At 40.6% G+C, this 19,439-nt stretch overlaps 1 protein-coding gene across 5 annotated transcripts in view; it reads right to left on the bottom strand.

Moving 5' to 3' along the window:
- Positions 1-346: 346 nt before the first annotated feature.
- Positions 347-19,439, bottom strand: part of KCNK2 (potassium two pore domain channel subfamily K member 2) — a 125,565-nt gene continuing 106,472 nt past the window's right edge. For all 5 annotated transcript variants that reach the window (XM_083433358.1, XM_083433359.1, XM_083433362.1 and 2 more), the window contains exon 7: positions 347-2,642. In XM_083433358.1, the coding sequence (XP_083289484.1) occupies positions 2,325-2,642 (318 nt within the window). In that variant the 3' untranslated portion in view covers positions 347-2,324. The remainder of the gene's footprint in view (positions 2,643-19,439) is intronic.

Genomic DNA, 19,439 nt, shown 5'->3' with positions numbered 1-19,439 from the left:
GCAGCAGCAGGAGGCCCCATTAGCTAAAGTGGTGCTTCAGGTTAAGAACAGTTTCAGGTTAAGTACGGACCTCCGGAACAAATTAAGTACTTAACCCGAGGTACCACTGTATATCATAGCCAATGTGTTTAAGACAAACATAAGGCAATAGCAGCAAGTGCATTTTTTTCATTGAAGAAATAACCTGGTGCTAAGAGGACCTATCATTTTATATCTGCCAAAATAATTAGTTTTGTTTGCTAAAATTAAGGCTGTAACTTGGTGCAAAGCTATCCTAATCCGCTGTGCTACTTTTACAACCGATTTCTCAGGGTTTTAATAGTGACAAACAGGAAACTCTGTAAGGCATGTTTTAATTAAAAACTTTATTATTTTCATTTTCATTACAATTCACAGTTTATGCATGGCAAGAGAACCTTTCTTACCATGTCAACATTCAGAACACTGTGCTGGGAGAAATGGTGGGGAGGGGCCTTTCCTTTGATGAGCCTGGCCTGGTCATAGTTAATGGAACTTTGCTGATTTGAGATGTACACTCTCAGTAACTCTTCATTGATTGCTATTTACATTGATAACTTAGATTTGTCAGAAAAGAAGATGAAGCATCCGTACATTTAACATTCATAGTTCATAATGCTATTCAATAATCAGACAGAATGGATTTGTTACTTGAATTGTGTCCAATTGAAGTCCCATTTGGCTTTAGATAATCAGAGCCAAGGATGCAGGCCTCAAACAGCTCTACAGATGCAAGCCTCTGATTTCAACGAAGTTTGCATCATAGTTATGCTTTGAGGATCAGGCTGCCTATTAATCTCTTAAGGGGTATTATATTTGTTTTATATACAGCCAGGATGAAATAGAATAAAACGGTGAAGGAAAATAAAAGACAATCCATTCCGTTATTTAAAAATCCTGCATTCCTTCTGAATCTTGCACACACTTAGAAACAAAAGACACAAGAGGCTATAAAATTAATGTTTTTCTTCTTCTTTAAAACAATTAAAGAAATCCCAAGGATTGGTTTCAGATCTGTGTATCAGCCTATTCTACCCAAATATTCAATTATATTCAGATTGTGCTATTGGTCAACTGTTTTTCACGCCTGCATTTGTGTTCAGATACCGTCTATATTCTCGATGTAGAAAGTCACAGTGATGCCAGTTTCAGCTGCATTCCCACTTTTAATCCCAGCTCCAGAATGGGCAAAAGCGTACGATGTAACATTCAGGAAAGCAATCAGCAGGCGGGATCCCTGTGCTAAAATAGCGTATGGCATGACGTGGCTAAAACAATGAAAATTTCAAATCCTTATCTGCCAGCAGCATGGTGTTTCATAGAAATGCTGATAATTCAGGATTGTTTCATGTTGTTTCTCTGTAAAATGAGTCTTTTGATTGCACCAAGTTAATCTTAGCTATCAAATCGGTTAAGAATACAAAACTGAAGATTTTTGGTATATGATGCATGGGACTGAACTGCCAACTACGGCTTAAGTAACGAGACCTGAAATGGATCCATGAATTCTACAGGTCTGTTGAGTGTACATACTCTGCACCTGAGTAATAAAAAGAAAAGAAAAGAAACCTACTTGCAGGGAGACACCTTTTGCAACCCTGGTAATTGCAGTGCCTTTAAAGCTAGACTTAGAAGCGGTGCTTTGATGTTTTTGGATTTGGCATCAGTTTCTTAATGCTGGTATCCTCAGCTTTAGACACCCTTAAAACATGATTGTTATGGTCTAGATGAAATATCAAAATGAGATAATGTTACTCATGCAAGAACCAACCAACAAACGAACGAACGAACAAAAAACCATTATGAGAGTTATAGAGGTTCTGTTTCTTTAAAAGATAAGGCACTGACAAAAATTTCTTAGGTAAAAGGCTGCATAAGATTTTCTTGCCATTTACATATAGATTGTAGTCCGTACATGGTCCGTTCCTAGGCTTGGTAAGGTAGACCCTGAAAAGTTTAAGGACTGATCCCTCAAAGCTACATTGTTAACCTAAACCAGCAGTATTCATTCTTAACGCCTTATGGCACATTAGGAGAGATGAAGAAACAGTCTGGGCACAAAAAAGGCATCAAACATTGCTTGTTCCAGCATTTGTCAATGACAGAAGTGCCATTCATTTTGTGTCTTTCAAGAGATACGATGGTGACTCTGAATCCTTATTGTGGGTGGATTTCTGTTGGAATTCATGCACATGATAAAAATAATGCTATTAGCATCAGTTATGGACAAGGGGGGGAAATATCAGGAACTACAAGTCTAAACCGTAGGCTTCTTCTTATTAAAAGATCAGGATTCAAAGTCAGTGCTACTTAATGTTTTCAATGACAGCAATCTCTTCTGCTGCACAGTGAGGAGTCAAGCCATTCATATAAATGCTGTCCGTCTTTGTGATGGCAGGCAAGAGGTCTTTCTCGCTGGTGAGGTGGTTGACAGACAAGGTTCTCTTGCAAGGAGTCAGGTCTTGGCTGTGGTTCACTGCCATTTCTGCAGAGAGCTTCCTTTTGATGGAGGTAGCCCGCTGGAACTTGTCGTAAATCTCCACACTCAGGCGTCTACGTGTTTCTTTGAACTCTGCCGTGACATTGGCTGTCCATTCAGCTGCATGAGCTCTGAACTCTCCCACCTAGAGAACATAGGGAAGAAGGGGGGGGGAGGGGGAGAGATAGGAAGAGAGAAAGATTGGGAAAGAGAGAGAGGGGAGAAAGATAATGTCACTTTGCACTATAAAAATCCATGCATCTATTAAATCTCCATAGGAACAAAAGTTGACCATAGGCTAACAAAGAGCAGCTGCCCATTGGCACACCTCCTCTGTGCCCACAAATACTCCCTTTGATTGATGCCCAGATTTCGCATTATTTTGTTTCAGTGGAAGAATTTAGCTGCCATCTTCCTAATATAATAAAAAGGACACACAGCAACAGCTAAAAAACCTCCACAGCTAAAACATTTCACAGCTCTTTTTATAATTTTATCTAGGCCAGTGAGGTGAAATTGCCTTTAAAAATTAAGCCTCGACAGCTGAGAGGATCGCAGCTGCACAGGGAGCACTGAATTCCCAGCAATCCAGAGCGTGTGTTATGTGTTGTTACCAGGGGAGCTGCCGTGGTTATTTATGGACACCCTGGCAGTATGTGTAATGATCCCTGTGAGACTCGACACAGGCGTTTCTAAATTTAGATGGAAAGGGCTTTTAAAAGAAAAATTTCAGCTGTCGCTGTTCTGTTTTTAGTGCACGTTCAAACTGAGGATTAATGCAAGTGACAGTTTTAGTCAAGTCAGCAGAATGATGGCCAGTCTCTCCCTCCACTGCAGTAATAAGATTACTACGTGAAACTTGCAAGAGTGGTAGAATGAAGTGATCACTAACACTTTCAAATCATGCATATATGTATATCCCAGGGTGCAGGCATAATGATAAGTGTGGAAACTCATTCCTAAAAGTAATGTGAGCTAATATTTCTCTTTTGTACAATTTTAGGCTGATATATGTGGGTGGGTGGGGATACATACACACACACACACACACACACACACACGATCTTGGTGTTGCAGCTAGCCACTTGCGCTGATGTTTTTTGCATTTATTATTTGAAATATTATTATTTTATATATTTATTTATATTCTGCTTTTTTCCCAAATGTAATTGAAAGGAACATGCAATATATTTAAAGTAAAACAACAACAATATGACAGCAATCAATCACTACCAACAAATCAAAGCCATCAGTAGATTAAAACTGGCTGAAACAGTCAAAGGTTTAACAGCCAAAGGATCAACAATCAACTCTTAGATCTAAGGTATAAGGTAGCTTCCTAGGTTTTTCCTAAGGGCCTTATATACGGATGGCAACTCTTTGAATCAGGCCTGGTAACAAATTGGCAGCCGGTGCAGGCAAAAGGAGCAGAGGTGTAATATGCTGACAGGGTCTCATGCCTGTCAGCAATTGTGCTGCAGCATAATGCACTAGTTGCAGTTCCTAGACCAAGCACAAGAGACGCCTCAATGCAGTAATCCATATAGGGTGCATTTCAGTAAAAGTTGCCAGTACCAGATGATTGCATTCTTTTATTTCTTAACACCATACATATCAATCACTCTCTCTTTCTGTTTTTGCAATAAACTTGCTAATTCTTTTCTTCTAACACTTGTCTCTTATCTGCTTGCTAATTCCCTGATAACTAGTGCTATTTTAAGTTTCCTTGGTTCTGTGGCATGCAGCAACTCTGAGCTCAAGACCTGAAAATACATGTTTTGTTTGGGTACATGAATACTTGTGCGTGCACATGCAAGTGTAGACAAAGGCACACAGTAACATTCTTGATGAAGCCACTCGTGTATCCAATGTGCGTTGGTTCATAATAAGATACTGATTTTTACGGTCACTCCATTAAAGTTGGGAGCAGATAACGCATGGGCATTTTTACGTAAAACCCATTTGATTTATTTTCATGATTCATTAAGTTTAGAAAGGAGGTGTCAGACTGCTGCTTTAATCACTTCAAAGTGAATCTCTTTATAGTAATTACTGCACTTAAATAAATTAACCTAATTGTTGAATTTTCAGTCATTGGCTGAAATGGAGATTAGCAAGAACGTATCTTTCGCCAAAGTATATAAAAAAATAAAACAATGTGAATTATGAAGCATTCACTATTCAAAGTTGCATTGTCTGACCTTAAATAGAAAGAACCAGGGTTACAGATTTTGATAAACTACAATAAATTTATTGTGGAGATAGCTTGCCAAAGGCGCTTTGCAGTAGTGGCCCGCGAGGTGGTGTGAATTGGGCTGCGTTGAAGACCCAGCTTCTCAATGCTGCACAATGCTACCAGTTAACAAGAAGAAAAGGAGGAAGGACAAGCCAGTGGGGGAGCTCCGCGTGATGTGGGCACAGCAGGGGAAAGCACTGGATTGGCTCCATGGTTGCAGCTGCACCACACCAAGTTCCCCACTGTCTTGCCCTTCCCCATCTTGGTAAGTAGCAGCAATGTGCACCATTGGGAAGTCAGGAAGGCAATGTAGCTGCACCCACCCAGCCTCACCAGCTGGTATTGGCTCTACCATTGAGTAGGGTGGCCACTCACACATTGCCAAGGGACCCTCTGGAATGGTGTGTGATGGGGCATGGAAGGGTTGCAGTAGAATCATAGAGTTGGAAGAGACCACAAGGGCCATCGAGTCCAACCCCCTGCCAAGCAGGAAACACAATCAGAGCACTCCTGACATATGGTTGTCAAGCCTCTGCTTAAAGACCTCCAAAGAAGGAGACTCCACCACACTCCTTGGCAGCAAATTCCACTGTCGAACAGCTCTTACTGTCAGGAAGTTCTTCCTAATGTTTAGGAAGAACTCAGTAGGCTGAGGAAAGTCAGCAGGGCTGCCTTGTGCAAGCAAAGAGCCTTTCCGCTCCTGCAAAACATCTCTGGATCCATGCCAGTGTGTTTTTAAATCCTATTTTCTATTCTGTATAGCATCCAGGATCATATGAAAAATTAATCAGCAGTCATACTGTTTCTTTTTCAGGTCTCCCCTCGATGGCAAATTGAGAACATGTACCTTCCATTTACAAAATTCCTTCTGTGATGGTTCCTGATTTAAAAGGGGCCAGGCATTTTCACAACTAAAGTTGCTAATAAAAGCAAACAGAAGTCAAAAGCCACACTCTAGAGAAGATTAAAAAGACATTAAGTCCCTTTGAAATTAATGAGGCCAGTATCTGCACTTAATGCAGCTTGAATTTAGTGACATGGAGTCATACTTGCCAATTTCGGAACTATTCCTTCAGGGTTCCCCCAGTACCACCACTTATGCTGTTATAATGGAATGTGAAAATGTCACTGACAATCTGGACTGCTATATTTCAAGACAATGTGCAAAGCCTCCTGGATTTAGAATGAGATGTTATTAGACTTGCTTTGTTTTGGATACCACCTTTCTTCTCTGTCACCATCCCATACCTGAGTTCAGGCCAGATCTTGAACTGAACATCCTGAACTGACCCCTTATTTTGTTGTTGCTAAAGAACCAGTTGGCTATGCAGCAGGAACTATTCACAAACTCTGCAGACTGCTTGGTCACACAATCCAGGAGATGACAGAAAGTTACATCTCCCCAAATTACTGTACAATTGGAGGAGGGGGCATGTTCAACAATCTATATTCACACCATTTGTATGGATGGCTTTGCACTCAATGGGTCTCTGAAAAACTCCAAAAGCACTGGCACTCCTCATCACATTGCAATAACATGCAAAGCAAAGTGTATAGGCTTCACCCTTGCAAACGGTTTGTCCATGTCTTCTTTCAACATGGAAATTCTGTAGGGTGTGGTACCAAAAGCACAATTTCCCTAGGTGATCTAAGGTCTATAAAGGGGAAGGTGGTCTCTCAGGTAACTTGGTCCAGATCTTGAGTTCTTAGTCATAAGGTGCCTCTGAGGCCTGTTTCTTGATTACCTTCTGTAAGTTTTAATAGTAATTTTTGTAATAAAATGGAGTTCAGGTGTTTTTGGTGGTGCCTTTGGGCAGAAGTAACTCACAGAATAAAAAGGTGATAGGGATTTAGTGCAGCACACTATTAAGGCACTCCCATTTCCTTTTGATTCTTGGGTTACTTGTATATATAGTGGTATCATCCTTCTCTATTGCATCTGATTGGAGAAAGTTGGCATCACAGTTGCTGGAAGTAACAATGAGCAAGACTATTGCTCTGGACTTTAATTCTTCTGTGCCCTCAAATGCACTCAAAGAAAATGTTACCTTTTCAAAATACAAGTGGCTTCCCCATGTATTGCTAAAGACATAAGCTCAAAAGGTTACTGATAGAGGGCTGCACAATTTTCAGACTGCCAGAGCTCATAAGCAACAAGCTCTTGTAATTAAATTCCTCCTCCTCTTTATAACAATGTTTTGGTGAGAGTTCAGCTTCCTTTCCCCCCCTGAGGTATGACATTTTCTCATAGTACACTCAATTTTACCTTAATTTGTAGCGTAGAAGTCAGTCTGTAGCTGATGCTAAGTGATTGAAATGCCAGTTGTTTGGGATTTTGTACTGAAGACCCAAACATTTGTACATGCGTATCATACAACAGCAAGGGCATTCTAACTTCTTTCATTGAGCCTCTTTTGGTTTATTAATGATACAGAATTCACACGCACACTTTATTCTGGAAAATATTTTCTTTACATACATGTTGCTACTCTCTAAAAACTGGGATGAATGATTGAAGTTCAAATATATATTTAAATAAATGCATGTGAGAAGAACTTTCTGAAAGCATATTAGCCATTCTATACAATAGTAGCTGCCTAGAGAGTTTATAATGTACAAGTGGCTTCAAATGTAAATAACAGGGGCAAATGTAAGTACAAGGCATGCTTCAAGTGATTTAACCTTCTAAGATCTAAGAGCAGAATGTTCTTTACTGTCCATATGGAATTGTCTCCCTTGTGTCCTGTCCAGTCTGTAAGGGAGGTGGGAGACCACTTTCAGGCAGAGAGCCAGATCCAAAAGTAGCTAAACCTTCCAATCCATAGCAGATCTGATGTCTGTTACAAGCAGTATGGCTTGTATTGGCGCTAAATGCTGAATGCAAGCCACATCTGAAAAGGAATAATCAGGAGGTGCCTGGCTGTTCCTTTGCAGTTGTCTCTCCTGGGCTTGATGTCCTATGTCATTACTTGAGTGGCCGGTGGGCATGGCCTAGTCACACAGCCATGTGTGCCTAACAAAACTGTCCTAAATGAACAACTGGATGAAGTAACTCATAGGCTGAAGACATCCTTGTTACAAAATGCATATGATTTTCAATGTGAAGTTTGAGATGCTTTCAGTGTACTGAACTCCCTCTTTTATAATTTCTAACAATTATGACTAATGCATTGTCTGAAGCTCTGAAATCATTTTTGCTGATGTAGTTGTCAGTTATTTAAAAATAAAACTTCCCATTAACCTCCTGAGGATACAGCAGTCTAACTAGAAAGAATAATTTAAGTGTCACATTATCCATGCAGAAGACTAGAGTACAGAATGTTTTGTCTTTCCTTTCAAAAATCTTTTTTTTCAACATCTCAGGAGCTGCTAAGTTTGCCTCTGTTTCTGAAAACAGATGGGCTCAGATGGAATCACTAGAAAGCAGGGTGATTGCTGGGGTACTTGTGCCAATTTATTGTTTGGCTAGGAAAGCTGTTCCACTTTTAGTTCACTTGTCTTTGAAGACTGCCAGCGAGATGAATTTCTGAAAAAACTGAAAATAGCAGGACACTCCAAGGTCTTTTTAAAAGTTTCCAGCTCTTTTGGTTGTAGACAAAAGCATAAAATTATGACTTCAATAGGGCCTAATGGTTCAGAAAGCAAATAAAGGAACCTGTGTTTCTTTTAAAATCCATCTGGGTGATTATGAGGGATGGGAATAAATTTCAAACACACAAGCTAACCATCTACTGCTTTACTGATGGTCAAGTAGGTCCCTGAACACTAATGTTCCATCAAGAACCCTCTTGTTACTCTGATGAGGTTACCATGAACAAAAGGCTGTGAGTTTTGTTCAATACACGAATAAACCATCCAGTTTCCTGGCTGATTCAGACTCCATAATTCCAAAACTTCCACACATTTTCACTTTCTTTCTGTTGTTATTTGGAGAATAATCCTTCAAGTTTGAAAGGAAAGGAGAAGAAGCAGGCCGCCCCAATAATCTAACTCCAATGCTTACCCTACACTCACACCCAAAACTTGCAGCAGAATGATGACTCACATGCTTACTTCAGCATCTCTTCCCTAAATCATGGTGATTGGAATGCACTGTGATTAAAAGTGGCACCAGCCCACCAGAATGAAAGGTATGCAAACCTCTCCATCCCCTTCGCTCTTGAGCTCTGTCAGCTTGGTTTCCGATTCACAAAAAAATTAAAGGTAGTGGGAAATGACTGCATTTAAGCTTATGAAAAAAGGAGGCAACTGAGAAGATTAGGTAGTCTCTGCTCCATCTCAATATGCCTTGTTAATGGCACAATCTGACTTCATAACCTGAAAAGCCACCCCAAATCAACCCTAGTTGCCTGGTTATTTGGGGTACACAAACAGCCACTCCTGCTGATCACAGTCCTCAGGGACTGGGCAGAGATAGACGTCACCTGGAAGCAGCAATCAGCAGTGACTTGAAACAAGATACCTGGACCAAAGGTGAAGTATGACAAGGAAAAGAAGCAGTAAGGCAGGAAGTTGACCAGATACATGAACTTCAGTACTATGGACAGCTCCTTATTAGGGGGGGAAACCGCCACCCTGTTCTGTAAATCTCTGGAGAAGAACATAGATAGGCCTGTGGTATGTCAAAATACCATTCCCTTAAAGATAAAGGTAAAGGGACCCCTGACCATTAGGTCCAGTCGCGGATGACTCTGGGGTTGCGGTGGTCATCTTGCTTTAATGGCCGAGGGAGCCGGCATACAGCTTCTGGGTCATGTGGCGAACCTACTGAGTTGGAGCTCCAGGAGCTCGGAAACGCCGTTCACCTTCCCACTGGACCAGTACCTATTTATCTACTTGCACTTTCTGTTTTCAAACTGCTAGGTTGGCAGGAGCAGGGACCGAGCAATGGGAGGTCACCCCGTTGCAGGGATTTGAACCGCCAACTTTCTGATCGGCAAGCCCTAGGCTCTGTGGTTTAACCCACAGCTGGCCTTTAATCTAGTACACCTCTGGAATTCTGTCATCTCCTGGAGAGTCTATTGTTGTCTCAGTCAAGAGAGAATAAATGAATATGGAGTCTTGGGCAATTGAAAGGTTGGCTCTTCAGATAACTCAGATGATCTGGTCTACTAGTGCCAAATTCACAATGATTGGGGGGCTCTTCTTCTGTACTGTAGTCCATAATCTGCTGCCCTAAAGGAGGCTATTTCCTATCTAAGGGGGCCATGTTACCAGGAGCTCCTGGAGCTCCAACTCAGCAGGTAGTTGTACCCACCCTTTGGATTCCCCTCGGGCCAGATGCCAAAGAGATAAACAATTATGTGAATTTTGGGAGACATGTGAAGGCAGCCCTGTTTCAGGAAGCTGTTAATGTTTGATATTGTGTCGTGTTCTTTTCCACTCTGTTGGAAGCTGCCCAAAGTGGCTGGGGCAACCCAGTCAGAGGGGTGGAGTACCAGAAATAAATTACTAAATGGCATATGCAATGGCTGCAATATGCAGTTCACTGGTTCACCATGCAGGTGAACTGCATTTTGCAACCTCAGCATAGGTGGCCACACACAAACTCTAACAACAACAACAACAGCCCTGAACAGACCCCCAGAAAAGCTCTTTGATAAATCTGGAGGGGAAGAAGAATAAACTGTTTTTCCAGTGACGACTTGCTTGAGCATCAATGTCTTACTCAGTTTGCTTTTGTGTGTTCCTGTCAACATGGGAACTAGGTAACTAAGGATTATCTGCTCCCATATGAATCTGTCCAATAACCAATATCTTCTTTTGATACCTTTTGTCTTGAGTCCAAACTTCAGAAGTCAGACATGTGACAACTGGAGAGAGTTTTCTGTACCCTAGTAGCAAAATACCTTTCCAAGTGATATTTGTCTGGCACCCATTCTGAATTGTTTTAGGTGACAGGTTAAAACTATTTGATGCTATGAATTTCAGTGCTGCTTTTGAGATATTCATTGTTGTTCCATTGATCTGTGCTGTGTTCTGTTGGTTTAGTGAGATTGTAACTGGTAATTGTATTGTATTGCATTTTATTGTATTTAATAATTGTAATGTATTGTATTATAATTGTATTGTATTTTAATGAAGTTGGGTGATATCAAATGTCATTCATACATGGTTGGCTATCACCCGGGGGCATTAAAGAAGTTACAATTTTTAAAAAATGTAAAGGCTATGTATAAATTCATTGAATAAAAAATACAATAGCCTACAGCATATCACATGCAGAATTACTGAAAATTCACCACTACTATCCCTTCTTAACACAAAGCATTTTTTGGCATTTTAGATGTGCTCACTCTCATGTGCAATTCACCTCTCATTGAAATCAATGACAAAGTTCTCAGGGCTAAACTACTAATGATATCAAAATGGATAAACTTAAGTGTGGGAGTGGTGCTATAAGAATTTTAAAGCATATAGCATTGCATTTCTCTAGCAGTAAAATGTAAAATGTTTGAAAACATTGTTCTCATTATTTTTTAAAAAGATATTTTTAAAAAAAAGACATTTGGGTTATTTCCCTTCAAACTTGTTCATGAGATTAATAAAGTGTTGGTGGCTGATCTCACATATGAAACAGACATCAAAGAGCAGAAGTTAATATATGCCTAAATGCTCAATATCCTTCATCAAAGAGCATAAGTTTTAATGTTCCAGCTACACAATACACACTATTACTAAATACCAAAAGACAGAGTATGTCTTAGGTTTGGCAAGTTTCTATTTCTTTCTATATATAAGAACCTTTGAATAGTCATATTCAGGAATTAATATACTGTATATAATATATAAACACACACACACACATATTCAACCCCTCTGCCTGCCCCAGAACCCAGAGTTGCAAAAAAGCCAAACCCTGCTTGGTGACCTCCTTGGCTGGATTGTGTCCGTGAACTCTGATAACACTTAGCTAGAGAATAAGGAGTGTCTGCAGAAAGTAGCCTACTGCATAAGGGCAAATTTTGCATGTGTTGCTCTACCTACTTTATGGTCCCAACACCTAAAAAAGATTCTCCACAAGGGAACGTGGCCCTCAAACAGACAAAGTTCCCCTACGTCTGACTTAAGGTAATATCATCCTTGTTAATGATAATAATGAATGAAGTCCAATCTCCATGCTACTTACTTTACAGGATTACAAAATGGAGGCCTACATGATTTGGAAACTGCATATTAAGTGAAATGAGGCACTCCACTGCCTCTGAAATTGAGCTTCATCAGAAATCTCATTCCAGCTAATTAAGCTTCTTGATCTTAGCATATTTTTGATAGGCGATTGAGTGATCAATGTGTGTTGTACAGCCCTTGATTGCCCAGGGAAATTAACTACTATTGAAACAAACCAATGGGCCACCATATCAAAAGAGCAAATCGGTGCTTGAGTAATTGAATAGTATAATAAAGAACATGAGACGGAGTAATGCTAAAGATGAATGCTAGAGCCACGAGGCTGCCATAACATATGGACTACATTCGTCTTGTTTAGTAACAAACAGTCTTACAAGCAATAAATGCTTTATTATATATCCATTTGCCTCTCTCTTCTGTACTTGTGAACGTAAGGAAGGTTCTATTAATGTTTCTCAGACTTCTGATAAGCAAGGCACACTTTTTCTGTTTTAAGATGGAAAGCACAATTCATTGTTACACCTAGGGTGGTTTACTTTTACAAGGTGTAAATATTACCCATCCTCAGAGGAGCCTATGCCATGATTGGAAGCAAGAAAGCTAAAGCTAAAAATTTGTGACAGGCAGCTTCCTCTGAGGACCGGATAATTGAGGTGCATTTCTCCTTTAGGAGTGATTGAACAGTCCAGTCACAGTGGATATGAAGACTTAATAGAATTATATGTGCCGTGTAGAGGTTGACTGAAAGGAGACCATGCCAGAGCAATGAATCATGAAGATAAACAACAGGTGTCCTCTTGTGTTTCTACATGATTCCCGACTTCCCAGCCAAACCTTAGCCTTTTATCTCTCAGTGATTTCCATAGGCAAGAGTTCATTCTTCCACAGAAATTTAATGGTGCTTAAAATCCTACCAAACATTTGCTTGTCCCTACATAGGGAAAAGAGTCCACTGCATATGTCTGGCCACAGCTGCTTCAGGATCGCTATCTGTCTCTCTGTGTGAAATTTCTTGCTTTTATTCAAAGACATAGATGAGAGTGGCAAGATGCTTGATTTTCAGAAGGAAACAGAGCTGGCCTAACAGTTAAAAGCCCTTCTCCACATAGACAATGGTCACCACTAGTTTCCTAAGTAGCAAAGCTGGGTCCAGGAGTACCCAAGAATGAACTCCTCTTCTGGCAGTGCTGAGCCCTCCAATAGCTTTACAGCAAAGGAAAATAATCTCAGAACGACACAGCCAATCCAGTCGTGTGCTTCCTTAGCAAAAATTGCACCACTTTGCTTGGCTGCTCCACCATCCCTTCTTGGTTAACTGACTTCTTGAGAGCAGAATTTAACCCTTAAGTCACACATGGAATGATCTCAGCTGTTGCACTTCCAACATGATTGTTCTCAGCAACTTTACTGCTACACACTGTTGCCAAGCTCCCTGTCTTGTTTTCTTCCTTCTCTACAGTCATCCAAGTCACCTTTTGCTTCTAGCTACAAGAAACTAAAGAACACCGGGCTGCTCTCATTAAAGACTATGATGATGTTTGCAAGCTATTTGGACTTGGGACCAGCAATATTTAATAGTATTGCAGGATAAAGAATCGACTCCCCTTTCACCAAAAGCGAAAGTAAATTCTTCAGTGACTGCCAAACACAATTGCAACAAAGAATCCTATATTGGCAGGGCACAAAGGAAATATATATAAAAAGAGCTTGTTTTATGTGCTGTCTGGGAACTTGCAAGGCAGAAAAGCTTCTGCCTACAAAAGAATACAAATGCTCCAACAAAATAAATCAAAATACTTTTATGTAATTTCCTTCTTTAAAAAAAAAAAATCCTCCAAGGTAGCATGTTAATGCAATGCATTAGAGCTTCCCGGCAACACACACAAAAAAATCATATAATTTACTCTGTACTTACTGCCAACAATAGTTCCAAAACCATTGTGATGAATGGGTTCATTTATTGCAAGTGCTAGTGTTCTGGATTAAAGGAGTGCCAAATGGGTCTAGGCATTTCAAGAGGAAATAGATATATATGATTTACAGCAGAAAGTTTGCTGTGGTAACTTGACTTCATATAATCGGAATAAAAAGGGGAGGGAGTCCACATGAAAGCCATTATGTAACAGTATCTTGCTTTAGTCAAGGAAACATGAACTAAAGCACAATATGCTTTTCATTTCTGTAGAAACAGTGAATGCACTTGTTTAGACTGCAAAAGTGAGAAAGATAATGATGTGAAAACACATTTGTAACAGTTGCTGAACAAACTAGGTTTGGCACAGTTTTGTGTTATAGTCCCTTCTCAAGTAGTAGTGCACTGAGTAGACAAAAGAAAAGTACTGTAATTGAAGCACTTAATGTACCTAAACACATTCTTTCCTTTTTAAGGGTCAGAGCACACATTTAACTGACTAAGGATATTAATCAACACAGTGGCTGGTTTACATTTATCTCCATTCTGGACAGCACAGTTTTTAGACTGTATGCCCTTTGGGGTAGAATTTCTTGTTTAAATTGTGTATGTAGCCATGTACGCTGATGGTGCTATAGAAATAAATGTTTACAACAACAGTAAGAACTACTTATCACATGGATCACTACTATCACACTGTGAGTTTCTATGCCAGGAGCAAGGAACCTCTGGCAGAAAGCACTCAACATGGCACCCCATTCCAAGCAGCCTGCCCATGTTAAGTGTAACTTTTGGTCCAGCAACAATTAATGCCATGCTATGTCTTATTCAACAATGACCATAGAAGGAAAAATAGCTGTACTACAACATAGGACCCTTAAAGGAAAGGGGCAATAATTTAAGAGTGCAAGAATCCAGTTGGATCAGATGAGAGAGAGAGGTGGTGGGATATTTTTTTTCTATGCCAAAGTGTCACTTTTGGGAAAAAGACAGCTTGTGAGTATTATGTTAGAGCTTTATTAAAAAATATGTTAAAAAATATATTAGAACTCATGCACTACCCAATGAAGTGGGTTGGCAGCATATTTAAGCTGGATGAATACATAATTAATTTATAGAATTGAATACAGTTCTGCGGGACAGGTCTGTTGATGGGTATTAGCCTGCAGGCTAATGGAATAAATGGAAATGTGCCTCTGAATGCCAGTTGCTGGGAGGTAAACAATGAGAGAGGGTTTCCCAGAAGCATCTGCTTGGCCACTGTTGAAACACAATGCTAGAGTAGAGTAGGTATCCAACAGGGTTTTGCTCAAGTTCTTTCTTATATCCATCTACTTCGGAATCCTTTCCTAAACACTGGCCAAACAGATGCTTCCAGGAACTCCACATCAAGCCATTCATGAAAGCAACACCCTCTCCTTGTTGTTTGTCCCCAGCATATGTTATTCAGCACTGTTATTCAGTAGTATACAAAATAGCATTTAAAGGGCAAAATATTTAACTTAATGCAAACACATGCACACAATCTAGTTTATGTGACTCACTTGTCTCTCTTTTCTTTCTGCCTTAGTATAGCTGACTACTCATGAGGTGGGGCATGTGGACACCATGCGACCAGCTGAAATCTTGATCAATTTCCCTTCCAGGATACAAGTAACAAGATACTCTCAAAGCATGATGACACAGATTTGAGAGTAAAAACCTGATAGGGGGCATTGCCAGATTATCAGAGGCCAGGTTAAGGAATTAAGACAGAAAGAGCAATCTAGAACTGAAAGCAGGTAAGTGGTGCAAAAGGAGTAAGGTAAAGGTAAAGGTACCCCTGCCCGTACAGGCCAGTCTTGACAGACTCTAGGGTTGTGCGCCCAACTCACTCAAAGAGGCCGGGGGCCAGCGCTGTCCGAAGACACTTCCGGGTCACGTGGCCAGCGTGACATCGCTGCTCTGGCGAGCCAGAGCCGCACACGGAAACGCTGTTTACCTTCCCGCTAGTAAGCGGTCCCTATTTATCTACTTGCCCCCGGGGGTGCTTTCGAACTGCTAGGTTGGCAGGCGCTGGGACCGAACAACGGGGGCGCACCCCGCCGCGGGGATTCGAACCGCGACCTTTCGATCAGCAAGCCCTAGGCGCTGAGGCTTTAACCCACAGCGCCACCCGCGTCCCTGCAAAAGGAGTAGAATAGCCTAAAAGTGGATTGTATCCAAAGTAGTTCCATCAGCACAATGATTTACACTTGCACAACATAACTTTTCCACATCTCCTCCCTCTTTGCCCCCCAATCTGTTCTGGGTCCCCCCCCATCCTCTGGAGCAGATTTGGGGAGACAGCATTCCATTGCACAAGTATAAATCCTTCCGCTAATGAATTAAGACAGGAGTGCTTGGCGTGCTCTGGTCCATGGGGTCATGAAGAGTCGGACACGACTAAACAACAACAATGGATTAAGGGCACCAGATATGCCCAGTGTTTCTTCTTAATGATGAGAATGAAATAGTATCCAAATAGCCTCTAAGAATGTCTCATAGGGAATCTGGCACAGGGCCTTCTTGGTAGTGGTGCCCACCCTGTGGAATGCCCTCCTACCAGATGTTAAGGAGATGAGTAATTATATAACATTTAGGAAACATCAGAAGGCAGCCCTATATAGGGAAGCTTTTTAAGGTTTAATCTTTTATTATTCCTTTATATATGCTGGAAGTCGCCCAGAGTGGCTGGGGCAACCCAGTCAGATGGGTGGGGTGCGAATAATAAATTATTATTATTATCATCAGAATATAAGGAGAGCGCTGCTATACCAGACCAAAGGCCTATTTGGCACAGTATCCTGTTTCCTAACATGGCCAACCAGATGTATCCAGAAAGCCTAAAACTAATATATGCTATTCAGGGGCATGTAACCATATACAGTGGTACCTTGGGTTAAGTACTTAATTCGTTCCGGAGGTCCGTACTTAACCTGAAACTGTTCTTAACCTGAAGCACCACTTTAGCTGAAGCACCACCGGAGCACGATCTCTGTTCTCATCCTGAAGCAAAGTTCTTAACCTGAAGAACTATTTCTGGGTTAGCGGAGTCTGTAACCTGAAGCGTATGTAACCTGAAGCGTATGTAATCTGAGATACCACTGTAACTCTTTACAACAGATGTCTTCTTAAAGAACTCCAATTAATTTTATAACAGAAGTACAGGAAGATTTGTCCTAGTATCTTGAGACAAAGTGACAGGAACACAAGAGTTTAACACCCCTGAGCCATATGTCAGATCAGGGCCCAGATTCACAGCCTTTCTCCCTAGCAGTTATACTATGCTTTTCTCTGCTAGAAAAATATCTTCATATTACTGTGCCATTACGAGCTGGATGCAAGGTTTTCCTGGGAATAAATGGATGGAAATACTGAAGTTCCCTCATACCAGACCTTCTTGATCAGGTAGCACTATTGAACATAGAAGGCATGTAGAGGATTGCTGACCCAATATGTCTTCTATAACAAATGATTGGTTTCATTTTGTTTTGGGGAAATAATAATAATAATAATAATAATAATAATAATAATAATAATAATTTATTATGTATACCCCGCCCATCTGGCTGGGTTTCCCCAGCCTCTCTAGGTGGTTCCAGCAGAATATTAAAATACAATGATTCATCCAGTATTAAAAGCTTCCCTAAACAGGGCTGCCTTCAGATGTCTTCTAAAAGTCCGATAGTTGTTTATTTCTGATGGGAGGGCGTTCCACAGGGTGGGCGCCACTACTGAGAAGGCCCTCTGCCTGGTTCCCTGTAACTTCACTTCTCACAGTGAGGGAACTGCCAGAAGGCCCTTGGCACTGGACCTCAGTCTGGGCAGAATGATGGGGGTGGAGACTCTCCTTCAGGAATACTGGGCAGAGGCTGTTTAGGGCTTTAATTCAGCACCAACACTTTGAATTGTGCCCAGAAAGTACAAATGAGCAGATATCCTGAGCAGAAAATATCCTGAATGTGTTTCTCTTTTTGTAAAACATGATTTGTTCATACAATCTATATACTAATAAAATATTTTCTTATCTAACGCCCAAGAAAACTCCAATGACATTTTAATTAAAATAATTTATAGCCACACTATCACCAACAGATGCACATTATCATGTAAAAATAAATACACCTGCAGTGAAACCAATATATTTGCCTACAAATGACTATCCATGTCTCAAAATGATAACAGATGAAGAAACATCAGAAGATGGATTAATGGCCCATAAATGTGGGCCAATGCTTACATTATACATACTTTCACAAATCACTAATCTTAATATTTGGTATAACCTTTCAGAAATTTACATGCTGAGAACCTTAAAGGACCAATAATTCTGGGAATCTACCATGCTGCAATCACTACAACCTCTTTGCATTTCATTGATAAGTGGAAAATATAACTCGCAGCAACTGAACCTTTGGGTCCTATCACATTCACTCTGTATTTCTGTCTAACTGTTCTAGTATATGTGCTGCCGAAGTCAGCATGTCTTTCTAACTGTTCAGCTGAAGTATTATCACTTGGTTAAAAGTAGAGAGAATTAAAAAACAACACAGTGCATTGAACAGCTATGCCTTTACTTGCTGACAGCTATTGCTTGATTCAGTTATGCAGTAACAAAACACTCCAATTAAAGGAGCAGAAATGGGGTATTGTATTGTATTGTATAAAAATCTTTAAGAATTGTCCAAGTATTGTAAATTACATCCTACTGCTGAGTACTAATGTCGTCGTCAGCACTCCTAACCATGAACTTGGCATTTTGAATGCTGACGGATTGTAGCCAAAATGGGACCATTAAACAACCAGAGGCGGTTATCAGCACATCTGCAGGAACACTGAGATTTGCAGAAGTAAAAAAGAAATAATTTTTAAAAGCCTAAGGGGGCAACCCTCTCACAAGCAAGGACTGAGCAGGCTTAGTAGCCATGGAACGTAGAGTAACAATTGGAAAAGAATAACTGGGGACAGTGAAATATCTCTCTGGGACCCTAAACAGGAGAACTTCTTTTAGAGAAAAGGATTCTACGTGTCCTTCTGGTCATGTATGAATAGCAAACTCAGGTGGGTGAGTGCTTATTAGTTTGGAAGCGGAAGAGAGCCACACATTTCTACATACCCAGAGGACTTGTTAAGTGCATAGAAGTACACTGGTTTGTAAATGAAAAACATAATGTAAATTAAACCCTCAGAATGTGCTGACAAGGCGCTGTCAGCTAACAGGACATGTAGAACGCTGAGGTTTCAGCTGGAGCATGGAAGATCAGAGGTGAGGTGTGTATGAGAGAGAAAACAGGGTCTCACCTGCTCAAAACATATAATAAACATCCTGGAGGGGGATATTGTATGTGTGCCATGAAGTTAAACGTAAATCACCTCCCTGCATTATACAGGGGCGTTTCAAGAGGAAGAAAAGTAGTTCATTTTCTCCCTTTCTCAGTTCCCAGAATCCATCTCTACATCACTACATAGCTGTGAGATGCTCTGGTTCATGCTAATACAGAGAAGGGTGATATTAGGGATGGGGAAAGTTTAAAATGTCACCTTTCTCTTCTACCCTCTTGAACCCTTAAGAGGTCTGAATACAACTACAATATAAGAGCCCTGTATTACTGCTTTTACAGTGACTGTCTCTGAGAAGGTTT

This window comes from Podarcis tiliguerta (assembly GCF_965153285.1).
Source record: "Podarcis tiliguerta genome assembly, chromosome: 3".
Lineage (NCBI taxonomy): Eukaryota > Metazoa > Chordata > Lepidosauria > Squamata > Lacertidae > Podarcis > Podarcis tiliguerta.
The sequence above is the reverse complement of the archived record's forward strand: the minus strand, read 5'-3'. Positions and strand labels throughout refer to the sequence as shown.